This window comes from Thermobia domestica, chromosome 6 (assembly GCF_964235325.1).
Source record: "Thermobia domestica chromosome 6, izTheDome1.hap1.1, whole genome shotgun sequence".
Taxonomy (NCBI): Eukaryota; Metazoa; Arthropoda; class Insecta; order Zygentoma; family Lepismatidae; genus Thermobia; species Thermobia domestica.
The window spans coordinates 181,245,522-181,260,334 of record NC_137459.1 but is presented as its reverse complement, the minus strand read 5'-3'; the positions used below and the strand labels follow the sequence as shown (position 1 = coordinate 181,260,334).

General features: G+C 35.4%; 1 protein-coding gene across 2 annotated transcripts in view; it reads left to right on the top strand.

Moving 5' to 3' along the window:
- por (Protein-serine O-palmitoleoyltransferase por) overlaps window positions 1-9,883 on the top strand; it is a 78,551-nt gene extending 68,668 nt beyond the window's left edge. For both annotated transcript variants that reach the window (XM_081762486.1, XM_081762487.1), the window contains exon 7: window positions 7,428-9,883. In XM_081762486.1, coding sequence (XP_081618612.1) covers window positions 7,428-7,861 — 434 coding nt within the window. In that variant the 3' untranslated portion in view covers window positions 7,862-9,883. The remainder of the gene's footprint in view (window positions 1-7,427) is intronic.
- The last annotated feature ends 4,930 nt before the right edge of the window (window positions 9,884-14,813 follow it).

Here is a 14,813-nt window from a genome sequence, read left to right as displayed (position 1 = left end):
ATATATATATATATATATATATACCTGTATATTAGTCCTTCGGTTTATGTGTATTAAAGATATACATTACTGTTTATTTTACTTCATTTTAGATTACTGTTTATTTATTTATTTATCTATTTACCCAACTTCCAGATATTGTCTGCGAGCCAAATTTACATTAGAATCAATACCAGTGAACAATAACAAGGAAGAGAAGGAAGTCGACGATATAATCTATGTTTGAATGTATATTCGTGAGTGCTTATGATGGAGCTGAGAGAAAGCACTGGGAAAAGCTTCAAATGTGGATAGTTAGTAGAGAGTTTTCAACCGATCTCATGATTATGAAGCAAGAACACTGATCACTACCTCACTTATAATGCCACACTATGTTGCCATTAACGTTGTAAACTGCTGCAGTTCCTAAACCGTAGAAAATTGTTGATTTATATCATAGGGATTTAGGTAGGATGAATTTCGTTATTTGATTCGGTAAAGAAACTATCACATGTCACTATGATCTTCGTTAAGTATTAATTCATCATTGTGTGATGATTGCCACAAATCGCCTTCTCATTTGTTGTAGTTGCTAATGCGCGGCTCTTTGGTGCACAGAGTCCAGGGTTTGATTTCCGGAGAGAGCTTTGGAATGTGAACGCATTATGGCTGCTGGATGTCCACGTTTCATATATGCCCTCGATGTTGAAAAGGGGTGACAAACTCCAACTATTCGACTTGTTACAAATTGAGAATCTTCTGTGGATTATGGTCCTTAGCTAATCTCTTCGTCTTGATCACCCATTAATTATGTTTCTTCTTCTTCCATCACGTCCTCAAAATATAGTTTATTCTCAAACAGTACCTAACTTGTTGGTTTTCCTCTTTCTAGTTACTTCCATTGTTGTTGTTTCATCCACCACTATTTCTAGTACGTCCTTAGTAACTTTACGTTCGACCGAATTAATTGTACCTATTCTCCATACTCATATTTCGGAAACATTTTATCCTCCTAATTTAGTGGCGTTAGAGCACGTGTCTTTGGTGTAGGAAGGCCCCGGTTCGATTCCCAATAAGAGAACATTCAACAGATTATAATGACTCATCTCACTTTAAACCACAAGTATGGTTCCGCGTAGCGTAGTCGCTAACGTTCTCACCTTTGGTACAAGCGATCCCGTGTTGTATTCCTGGTGAGGACACTCGGTCGAAAAAGTGAAAATCTTTTTCAGGTCAGCCATTCTGAGTGAGGTTTTCCTGAGTTTTCCTCATTCATAGCAAGTAAATGCCGGGATGGTGCCTGACATAATGATCCCAGGCTGTTTCCTTCCTTCCTCTCCCATTTCTCGGGCAGTGTGATTGTCGAGGGACGTCATCCCTCATACATGACGGGCTAACATGGTCATAGATGCCGAAAGTCCAAAAATCTAATTCCTAATCCTTTAAACTAGAGATCTCGTCCGATGGAGGCTCGCTGCTGACAAAGGACGTAAATCAATCGATGGAAAGGATCTAGTTGTTTTACATCGCTTTTGAGTGGTATCATCTTTCTGTCACGTGGAGTTAAATAGTCCGTCAACCCCCTAACTGTACTGCTTTATCAAATCCCTTAAGTTCGAAGTCAAGCACTGCTGAAGTCCCTGGATTATGTTGGCGTTAGAGTGCCCACTTAGTCTCGTGAGGATTATTCCAAACACACTTGAACCAAAGAAGATCGGTTACGGTTAAGTAAACCAACCACAACGACAGTAAAAAGAAGATAAAATTGTTCAGAATTTCATTGAACAATAATAAGGAAAGCTTGTCTATATCTTTGTTTGATAACACTGTTATCCGTAGGTGAAATCAAGATCACGTCTTCTTTGCCTCTTTTAAATCATTATTTAAGCATAAAGATTATTATTATTATTATTATTATTATTATTATTTAAGTGCAGCTTTGATTAAAAATCTTTTACAACAAAGATGAAAGACAGGTGTTCTTAATATGATAGTATATGTGGCTTTTCCCGTAAAAGAAAAGCTTGAACATGACTTTGTCAATCAATGAAGCCTACAGCAGCCCATACGTAAATATTGAATTGAATTGTCAATTAGACTGGAAGTTCTGAAATCAATTTGAGAAGAGGAGCCAGATATTTTGTTTTTCCCTGTGTAATTTACGCGTGGCTGAGTAATTAGCTTTATGCTTCGCTGTCAGCCAGTGGACTGAATTTGCAAAAAGCTTGACAGAAATCAAAAAACAAATTTTCGATTCGAGAATTTTCAGGCCTTGGCTCGTATAGTAGAATGTTTGAAGTGTCTAATTCCGTTAAAACATCCGTCTCTTTGTTATACCTGCGGAGCAGGCAGTCACTTGAAAAGTGCCATTTGACCGGTTCAGATGTAGTGAACGCGAACATAAAAACACTTTGATTTAAAGTATCATAACTTTGTTAATTTTCAACATTCTCTTTGGATTTTCAAATTAGATAAAATAGACGAAGGTATGCAGAATTGACATTTAAATAATTTAAGCTGAGAAAACAATTGAAGTTACCACAAATTTTCATTACAGTTAACAAAAACTAAAGAAAAAAGTAGATAAATGCAGAAAAACAGTTATGAATTCCACATAATCCTGTCCACATATTGATTTTACGACATACGCAATATTATACGCAAACGGAATTCTCAAACAAGAATTTTAGGAATGATTCAAAAAATGGATCAAAAGATTGCGATCGTTGCCAATAATTAGATGTTGGGTCAGGAGCCACAAAATTTTTGAACGGCCTCTAGATAAATCGAGTTTCCGTATATTTTACGGAATAAGCACATCAAACTGAGTTAAGTGGTAGTTTTGGTTTGGATACATTATATGCAGTTCTCCAGATATAAGACATACAAGAAAACGTTTGGTTGAATGAAATATATTGGATTTTTTCGATCAGGGGCCACAAAATTTTTGAATGGACCCTAAATCGAGATTTCTTATTTTTTTACTGAATAAGCACCCTACACTGAGTTAAGTGATAGTTTTGCTTTGGCTATAGTATATGTAGTTCTCCAGAACTAAGGCTTACAAGAAAATTTATAATTGAATGAAAAACATTGGATTTTTTGGATCAGGGCCTACAAAAATTTTTAATGGCCCCTAAATCGAGTTTTCGTATGTTTTACGGAATAAGCACATCATACTGAGTTAAGTGGTAGTTTTGGTTTGGCTACACTATATGTAGTTCTTCAGATATAAGGCCTACAAGAAACTTTCTGTCTGAAATATATTGGATCTTTTGATCCAAAAATAGCTGCCCATAAGTTCCCTTACAAAATTATGCTCGTGTTTCCCAATAAATGTCAAGAATACCTATTTGTAACAATTATTAGTAATTTGATACTATAGTAATAATAAATATATGTGTTATTTTGTTATACAGTTTGTAAAAAAAATAACTGCATCACTTAGATTTATGGCAATAAATTTTCTTACTTGGGTCATATAAATTGTATGATACAGCATAACATATTTAAAATTTAACCAGCATGTTACTGGATGTTTATTGTAACTGCTAAATTAGTTCAAACGCATTTTGTCTACAATTATTCACAAAATTACTGTAAAATGAAGTACCCCTAACTATATTACAAAAATATTTTGCAAAAAACTAATTGAAAAAATTATCTTATAAAGGTAACATTTAGCAAGAAAAAATATTTTTTCTTGATTTCTAAGTGACTGAATAACACAATATCACCATTTTTAATACTGTCCTTCATTTAGTATTTTGTATGGCCTCCTTTAGCCTTCCTGACAGTCTGAATTCTTCTGGGCATACTGTGAACAAGATTACGGCATGTTAACATGTCTAAATCATGGTACCAAGTATGTACAATTGCTACCATTAGCTGGTTCCTGTTTTCAAAACACCTTTTCCGCAGTTTCTTGTTCATAATATGCCACAGGTTTTCGATAGGATTTAAATCTGGTGAATTAGGAGGCCACCAGATTCTCTCTATATCCATCTCCTTAAACCAATTATTGACTGAACGAGATCAATGGCATGAGGCATTGTCATTCTGAAAGTAGAATTTGTTCAGATTTGCCCCTGTAAAATAAGTCCTAGCTGTTGGAATTAATTTATGATCAAGAATTTGTATATACTTTTCGCTGTTAACTGAACCATTACAAATTTCAATTTTTCCAACTCCTCTCGATGTGAAGCAACCCCACAACATAACACTTCCTTAGAACTTCTGTGTCTCAGATATACGATTATCATTTAATTCCTCTCCCCTACGCAACCAAATCTTCACTCCAGCGTCGTTTCCAACAATATTAAACTTCTTTTCGTCCGAAAAAATCACACGATCCCAGTCTTCCTCTGTCCATTCCCCGTACCTTTGCACAAAAATTTTCCTTGCATCCTTATGTTTCTTTGTCAGTTGCGGTTTTCTTCGCGGCTTTTTCTTGTCAAATCCAAAAGACTTCAGTCTAGACACTACTGTTGAATGGCTCACTCTAATACCTAACTCCATTTTCATTTGTGCAGCCAGTTGACGTGAACTCATGCTTCTTTTCTGCAACGCTAGTGACTTCAATTTTCGATCAACCCTCGCAGATGTTTTCTTCTTCCTTCCACACCTGTTTCTAAGCGAACAGCGTCCAAATTCTAGCTGTTTCTTAATGATTCTTGATACTGTAGACTGATGAACGTTAACTTTTCTACCAAGTTCTCTTTGACTTATTCCTTCCTTGTGTAGGGCCAATATTTGTCCTTGTTTGCGAGGTGAACTGTCTCTCAAGCTCATGATTCGTCAAATCAATAACAATCTATTCGCATTAAATACACTGCTTATATATTTATAAACTTCAGAACACTATAAAAGCAAACACTGCAACACCAATCAGGCAAACAATCACGCGATAAGAACAATGTGCATTACTTTATCAATCTCCACCCGAGCTGCATATGCAGTTTTTCAACGAAACTAGCCTGGTGACAAAAAGGGGAAACAAATAACAACAAAACAAAAGACTGTGTAAGAGAACCACACGTGATTTGTTTTTATGAAAATCTATGAATGCATATCACTACTAAAAGTAACTACTGTTATTCTTTACATGTCCTGCCATACTTTTAGCAAGTGATGCAGTTATTTTTTTACAAACTGTATTGCAATTTACTTCATAACCGTTTTGAATGTTAAAATTCTGACTTTATAATCGTTATCACTGGCCTCAAACATATGATGGAACTACAGACGTGTTCAAATTATTAGACTCACGCACGAAAAATGCAAAATTGATGTAGGAGTCCAAATTTCGGAGTTCTAGAACATTTAATTTAATGGTTAAACCACCAATATAGGATCCTTCATTTGTTTACTGTACAGTTGAAGTGGTAATATCATCGTTGAACAGCAGATGGTATTAGTGAGGGGGGGAATTCAGAAAGTAGTGTTTCAGTTGTAGATAGCTATTGTGGTTCCTATCAACAAGCTACAGTCTGAAGTGTTGTTGTTGCTGTCGTAAGAAGTTAACGGCATTCAAATTGTTCAACAGTTCGAATGGGCCAGTTTAAAATGATCGTGACGTATTTCGTGCATCAATCTTTTATTCTGTGTAGTCCTGTAATTGCAGCATAATGGGAAAAGCAAAAGACCTTTCTCCACGTAAAATGGAAGCTAACAAAATACTTCTGGTGGAAATAAGATATACGTGGCAATACATTGCTAGTAGAGTTGGGATAGAACAAAAATCTCTGAGTAGAATCTCTGTTGAAATGAACAAGAGCCAAAGTAGGGTTGGGAAGTGTGGGCGAAAACCAAACCTGTCGCTAACAGGTATCAGAAAACTCGGGTAACCAAAGTGCAACTTCTAATAGACTTAAGCATAAAAATGGCTGAGTACGGCGCAGACATTTGGCCTGAAAGTGTTCAAAGGATTCTTTGTGCCGAGGGAATAAAAGCACACTGTCAAGAAAGAAAACAAAAATTAGAGTCTACTCCAATCATGGCACAGAAGCGCCTCGATTGGGCACGAGGCCTAGAATATTGGACTGCTGACGATTGGAGAATAGTGTGTTTCACGTATCTTTGTGTCTGATGAATGTTCACAATATGTACGACGTTGACCTGGGAGGAATTCAAGTTGGAATGTCTTTAATAAACCGTGAAGCATCCTACTTCAATCATAGTCTGGGGTGTGACCTCTGTCTTTGGGTCTGGAAGATTATATATAATAGAGAGAACAATGAAGCACGACCAATACCTACAAGTTCTTCAAAAAGAACTGCTTTCCCAGACTACACTCTTGTTTGATGACGTACAATTCATCTTTATGCATGATGGAGCCCCAAGCCACCGGGCCAAAGCTGCGACAAAATTCTTCGAGGACAACGAAATTAGTGTTCTTCCGTGGCCACGCACTAGTCCTGATATAATCCCGATTGGAAACTTTTGGAGCTTCATGAAAGAAGAGCTAGAGAAAAAGCACGTTAGAACCAAACTTCAATTGATTCAAGATGATCAACAATTTGTGGTATCACGATGCTGACTTGAAGGCAAAATATGCTAAACTGGTACATAGGATGCCACAAAGGATAAAAGACAATAAAGAATAAGGGATTTCATAAGTAATATTAATCTTTGTGAGAGAGAGAATTTTCTCGTAAGTATTCCATTTCATTTTTTGTTTCCAATTTAGATATACACACTTTATAGTAATTATATTTGAATGTTACTACGCAATTGTTTTATTGATACAGAAAAGCATATGCAACACCTACTAGAAATTAGGGCAGAGTTACAAAGTAGTAATTTGGACCAAGTTCGAACGTATTTTCTCACGTAATATTGTAAGAACAGTAAAATATTCAGAAGTTGAATGTTGAGTCTAATAATTTGAACACGTCTGTAGTTTTGAGCCTATTTGGCGAAGCTTTAAAATATTTTGCCCACCATGTTGTATTTTTAATGTCTGATCTCATAATCGTTATCAGCGACCTCAGAAATATGACGAAACTAGTTTGCAACCTATTTAAAGAATGTTAACCCCGCCATATTGAATTTTTGATTTATGATCTCATATCCTATTCGTTATCAGCGACCTCGAATACCTGTATATTCGTAATATCATGCAAATTGACCAATGTATTCTTATTTTAACCAGCTTTTGGGGACTTAAGCCCACTGTGCACTGTGTGTTGGGAAGTCCCAGTTCGAATCTCTCGTCCGGCCATTGGTTGATGTTTTTTCAGTGACATGATGCACTTCTGGAGTTGTACGGCCCTAACCGACTTCCAAAATGTTCTTCCATTGTTTCATTGTTAATTATTCCCAGTGTAAAATGGCCATAGAACTCTGTTACTAATGGATAAGTAAATTTACCGTTGTAATATAATACCTACTGTAACTTTGCTGATAAATTCTTAAATAATGGATTTTATTATCTTCTTTTCTTTCAGATGTATTCAGGACAACAAAACCACTTGGAAGTTTTGCTGCCATTTTGTCAACCTATGCTGTGAGTTCTCTTTTACATGGATTAAATTTTCAGTTAGCTGCTGTACTTTTGTCATTGGGGGCCTACACTTACATTGAATATGTATTACGACAAAAACTAACTGTGATCTTCGGAGCCTGTATACAGGCCCGCCCTTGTCGAAAGGATTGCAGTCATCGAAGCAAGGATAAGAAATTTTGGGTTGTTATAGCTAACATTGGGTTTGGTATTCTTGCTATGTTTCATCTAGCTTATTTAGGAGTAATGTTCGATATGTCTTCGAAACTTCAAGAAGAGGGTTATAATTATGCACATACATTATCGAAGTGGTCATCGTTGAATTATGCCAGTCATTGGGTAGCATTGTTCACATACCTTTTCTATCTTTTGATCTGACACATTGGAAAATCTCGATATAAATAGGTATAACGTAGGTACGATAAGTATCTTTGTTCTTTCACTGCCTTATACAAATGTAGAAAAGTTGTAGTTTATGTCGCCATTTCAAAATAAATGGTGGCGCGATAATATTCTCCTAAAACTATATCGTGATCAATTATGATGAATTTTAAATTCTGATATGCCAAAGTATTTGTATGTATATTGTATAAAGTGAATCTTTTAAAATGATTTTGTGTAAGAAGTAGCTACGAATGTATTATAGAAATTGGTAATATCCTTTAAATGAGTAGGGGTATTTGAAGAAACATTCGTTCTCATATAGCATTATTTCGGTAAATTAGTCACGTAGTTTTAGTGCAGCATACCAGCGATATTCTGAACATTAACTGCTATAAATTAAAGCGTTGATTTCTTCATATTGCACGTAAGGAAACATTTAGGTTTATTCTAATTTTTGTTACCTTAGATATGAAAATTCCGTAGTCATCTGCTTATGGAATTCATCATTGTAAAATACTATATTATAAAATCAATGAATAATACTAAATGAATAAAGTGAGTACACTAGAAGGAGGAGAAAGAGGAAGATAGAAAGAAAGGTAATAATAGAAAAATAAAATTGTTTCTGTCATCCTTTGCTGAGCATTGAATCAGTAATATCAAAAATATTGATCTGGTAATCTAGGTTTGTCATGTCTTTTGTAATAGTCCTTAGATCACGACTATAGATTCAGAGCAGTCTTTAAAAATGCAATTCTGTTGCAAGTGTAAAATTTGTAAGGATATTGTTTACTCTTAGGAATTCTTTGCGTTAAATGATTACGTCTGTAGTACTGTGTTTATTGTAAAGTTTTTTCGCCATGTGTACGAATAACGAACATGCGTAGGTTCCATACCGTATTATTATTATTAGCTAAAACGCACGTTCTTTGCATGGAGAGAATAAGTTTATGGAAAACATTTGAACCTATTATCCTCCTTAGAATAATATACATTTCAGTTTATTGTAAAAACCCATGAGATACTTTATTTTTTACATAAATTTTGAACTTTCCTACGCCCCTTAGGATAAGCCGTTAATCAATATGACATGATAAAAAACTTGAGGCAATAATTATGTTTTAACATTCATTTCAAACGGGTAACACGTTTTTGTGATGCGATCACAAACAACAGACAACGTCTACTCCAATGTTGCGAAGCCCTTCCCGCTGATAAAGTGGCTAGCGAATGTGTCTTTGGTACACGTTTAATTCCCGGTGTGAAAGCACAAAAATTTATACTCACTGATTTTCATTAATCACCCGTCTCCTTCAGTATAAAGAGCATACCATGGAACGTTACAGTTTTATATATATATATATATATATATATATTTCAATATGGCAAAAAAAAAATAGAAATTGCATCTTTCCCCTTTAAAAACAGAATTTTGAAAAATGCTGGGTCAAGTATCCGCTTGTTTGTAATGTGGAGTATATTTACAGATTTTTCATTTTCCCAACTTAAACAGTTTGTCAGATGCTTTATTTTTCGCATTAATTTTGAACACACTTTCCTTTAGAAAGTTTATACGCCGAGTTTAATCTCCCTAACTTCAAGGATTTATGTGCTAATCTATTCTGGACGAAACATTTTAATCCCCTTTACCTCCCTTAGCACACGCATTTAAAAAAAAAAAAATCGTTTCCGTAGTTCTCATAACAAAAGGAGTTTTCTGCCCAAATCTCACGTTTCTAGGTATATTAGTATGGCCTGGATTTTCAGTGAACCACTTTTCTTCCATAATTGTCCACCTTCTTCCATGAGGAAAATTTTCGAAAACGCTGAAATACGTGTTACCCTTATTTTTAGTAAAGAGTTTCTATAACGAATTGTATACCTTCAACCTAAACGAATCCTTACGCTAAACATTTTCTGAGTAAATAATGGGAAATATTATTATAGTAATAGTCCCCCCCTCTTACTCTCTTTAAAAGCGGAATTTTCGCAGACACTTTTTTTTTTTTTTTTTTTTTTTTTTTTTTTTAAGAGCTTATATACCGATTTTCACATCTCCAACTTCCTCACAATGGGCACTTTCTTAATAAGGAAAGGGGAAGTTAGATATTATAGTAATGGCTTCAAACATTGTTAGGGTCATCAAATCTAGGAGGTTCAGATGGGCAGATCACGTAACCAGATTGGAAAAAAGTAGTAACGCTTTCAAAGTTTTAGCTGGAAATCCAATCAGAAAACGACCATTAGGAAGATCTAGGCGTAGACGGGAGGACAATATTAAGATGAATCTCTCAGAGATAGGAACACACAGTAGAAATTGGATCCACTTGACTAAGGACAGAAGTCAATGGAGAGGTTTTGTGAACGCGACATTGAACCTCCGGGTTTTATAGGCCATAGAGTTTAGAGTTAGTTAGTTCAGTAGATAACCCCACAAATCCTACTTTAAGTCATATATCACCGATTAACCTATATCCTTTATGGTGGCCCTAAAATTGAAACTTAGATACAATGAACTCCCTAAGATCACCCATTTGCAGGTCGTAGTTCGGGAAGAGGAAGTCTATTTTATTTATAAACTTCTCCGTTAACGACAATTGAGAGAGTGTTTTTTCTTTCTTTTTCTGCGCCCTGAGTTCAATATCCTGAGTTTCATTATTTGCAGGTATTTAGAAAAAGGAAGGTGCTACATTAGGAATTACTAGCTGAAATATATTGTAATCTAGGAGGAATCTAATAAAGAGTTGCTCCCGTAAAAAGGAAGATGTCAATATATAACTACATCGATTATATATTAATCAATTAGGTCTTATGCTTTAGACTCAACTGTTTCCTCTATTATTTCCAGCTATATTCTAGTAGGGTTCATTTTAAACACTTCCCAAATATTACAAATGGCTTTTTCAATCGCATTAACTCCTCAACACTTACAAAAATTCTATCATCACTAGCTAACTAACTCTATCATCATAACTTACGTAACACATAATTAATATATTAACAATTAAAGCTAGTTGTACGAATTCTCTGTGCCCAGTTAACTACAGTGGGTAAACAAGAAAAAAAAAAAAAAACTAAAAACACTTCATACAGGACATGCAAGTTTGGCCCTCCACTGTACAACACGTGTTGCGGTTGCCGATCATTTTTTTTTTTTTTTTTTTTTCAATGTGACATGTGGACCTTCCTCTTCCGTTAGCAGTAACCAGTTCACCTGTGTGTGTCGTGGTGTGAAAGTGGTGCGGTTAAATGGATGACCTGACAGACTTCCAAAGAGGCATGATCGTTGGTGCCCGTCTGGGTGGAGCTTCAGTGTCAACAGTGGCGAACATTGTGGGGGTATCGAAAGGCACTGTGTCCAATGTCACGAGGGCATACACAATTCATGGGCAAACGACGTCTGCAAAGCACAACAGTGGTCGAAAGTCAATCCTGTCAGATAGGGACCGAAGGGCATTAAACGGATCGTAGCAGCTAAAAAGAAGACCACTGCAATGAAAATTACGTCTGAACTCAATTCCGGCCTACAGAACACAGTTTCATCGAAAACAGTGCGACGGGAACTTCATAAAATGAAAATTCATGGCAGGGCCGCTATCGCCAAAGCCCTGGTCACAACAGTAAATGCGAAGAGGCGTATCCAGTGGTACAAGGACCACAAGGCGTGGACTCATGAGCAGCAGAAACACGTAATGTGGTCCGATGATTTGACCTTCACCTTGTTTCCAACACCGGTTTCCAACAACATTCGTGTTTACGTATGGAGAACACTGTCGCAGGCCTATGATACAGACTGTCTGCTCCCAACTGTAAAGCATGGGGGGTGGTTCTGTTACAGTATGGGCAGTGATATCGTGGCTTTCTGCAGGTCCCATCATAGCCCTGCATGGAATGATGAACGCTAAGGCGTATGAGGCCATTTTGGGGGACCAGGTTCTACCCATGACCCACGATGGTGATGGCATCTACCAAGATGATTTGACACCCTGTCACGCTGCATAAACGGTGAAATCATGGTTTGATTAGCATGAACAGGAACTATCACACCTCCCTTGGCTCCCACAATCACCAGATCTGAACATCATTGAGCCATTGTGGTCTGAGTTAGAAAGGCGTGTTCGGTCTCATTACCCTCCACCAGCATCCCTTAAGGAATTGGAGCATGTTTTGGAGGAACAATGGTACAAAATTCCACACACCACGATTCAGGAGCTGTATACGTCCATTCCACGTCGGATCCAAGCTGTTTTGGATGCAAAAGGAGGCCGCAGATCATACTAGGTGTGATTTTCACACTTTTGCAAACGTTTTAGATTTTTTTGTCTAACTCCTGTATATTCTTTCGAGTCAACTTCACAACTCCAACACATTCTTACCATATTTCATGTATACCTCCCATTAAATACGAGTTGAGTTGAATTTGAATTTAACATCCCTTTCAGCAGCAAGGCTATATGAGACGGGACCTACTGATTAACGTGGAGCCACATGAGCTCCCGCCGGGGATTGAACCCGGGTCTCCCACACCAAAGGCGAGTACGCTAACCGCTTAGCCACGAAGGAGCTCCCCCATTAAATATATGATAGGTTAAAATTACTATTTGGATTCAGCAACATCGTTAAAGAAATTCTCTGTTACTATGTTCTCCATTTCAAGATCTCAAAATGCTATCTTTGTATATATATATAAAATTGTGTATGTACCTGATATAGGCAAATACAACAATCCCTTAACCAGTTTCCGATAAACGTATGCGCTGATTCTTTTTATCTTTCTTCTCGTGTTAAACTGCAACTAGTAAATGTGGTACTGTGGTTTCTACACACTATTTAATACGTTTAAATCCAAGTTAAATGTTTATTATTTCTTAGAGTACCATGATAAATGGCGTTGAATTTATCTGATACTACCTGATATACGTATATATCTCATTATATTATATTTCATTGAGCCAATTGCCCACTTATATATCAATTATATTATAAAATTAAAAATCAAAATATACTTATGCGGAAGAACGGTTACGATGAAGCATTCTCATTTTGCCAAGAACAGTACCTCAAGGAATATCGCATAGGATATCATAATAATAATCTTACGAATCTCTGTGAAGCGAAATAGAATTGCTCATACAAATAGTGTTACTTTGACAAAAATTTGTGATAAGTCGGAGGAAAGTTACTTAGAAAATTGTTGTTGCAATCCATTATATTAGCATGTACGTTTCATCTTCAATTTTTTTTTTTTCTGACATGTATGCTAATGTTGCAAATAGATAGCTACACTTTATTGGAGTGAACAGATCCGTGAATATGTCAAGTTAAATCTTTTAACACTCAGATGAGTTTTAAACTTCAGAAACCCTTGGAAAAGTAGAATTCTTGTTGGTAAGTTGTATTGGAGTTAAAATCCCTTTCAGCAGCGAGGCTATGTGATACGTGGATCTACAGCTTAACGTGGAATTTGAAGTAGATGAGCTCCCAGTTGGAATTGGAGTATCCTGCGCCAAAGTCGCGTAAGCTAACCATATAGCCACGAGCGAGATCGAAAATCAGAATTTTAATAGGTATATGTTGTTTTTAGGAGAAACTGGAGTTGGTAATTTTCCCGTTTTACAATTCAAGGTCTATAGACAGAATAGTAATTTCCTTCACATATTATACATAAGACTGTTGTATTAAAATAAGAACTATGAAAGAAATAAGAAACTAATTTGCAGATCGTTTTCCCTTTCCATTTTGAGTATGTATTATGTCTTTTCTGCCTTCTGTCATGGACATGTATTTCAAGAAGTTTTCCTTCCCTACATATAATCAGTATTATGTTACCAGTTTTATACTTCCTATTGTAATGTGTTAGTTGTTTAACGTATTTCCACTTTTAACGGTTGGCCAAAATCTCAAATTAGATACGTTTTTTTCACATCTTTCTCTGCAGTTTTACATGTAAATAATGTTATTCGAAAACAAGAGCTCAGAATTGTGCATTGTTTACGGTATCACTGGAAGAAGTTTTAAGAGAGATGATTGACATGTGTGTGTTTTGGTTGCTAAACATGTGAAAGCCGTAATCCTACAATGTTTCAGTGAAATCTGAAAGTTGGTTACCTCTAGTTCTAGATAAAACGTGCAGCTTACAACTGGCCAACTATCTCTACATCTACATGGACCCACATTACTATATTTGTATGGATTCACAGAAATATGGCCAAATTTGACAGTAGTTGAGTTAAAGAGGTAGCTAACTTACCAGGTTTTAATTTCAAATCCTGAACTATTCTTTTTAAAATTATTAAATACATTCTTTTTAATTACTAAGACTTAGGATGCATTTACAAATATAAATGTGTTACCTGAAATTAACATTCAGTTGAAACTTGCTGTGTATTTATGTAGCATTTGAATGAAACTTTTTACATGGTTAATTACATAATGTAAATCAAAAATTTATATGTGAATGTTTCTGTTAATTTTGGCATTTAAGTGTTAAGAATTCATTTTTAGAATGATTCTTCATTTTATATATATATATATATATAAAAAAGTTTTTAATATACATTTGTATGTAGTGCTGAAAGGCTAGTCACTGTTCGGACGAAGTAGGTAATTTATTAATTTTTACGAAGGATTAAAGGTTTCTAAGTTGAGTGAAAATATATTAGTCTTTTCCATTGACGTCATCGACGTAGATCAAACATTCCTATGTGACTGTGTGAATATCAGTACGATTTAAATATATATTTACTCATGATTTTGTTTTTCAAAGGAAATATACATCTATTTATAAACATAACATTTAATTATATAAATGAAGATAATAGTATTTGTTTAGATGACATGATTAATAACTATTTTTCTTTTAATATTTTAAAGTAAAAATATATATTTTTTGTATTATATTTTCTGTATTAACAGTAATGAAAAATGATTTCAATGAGAGAGAGAT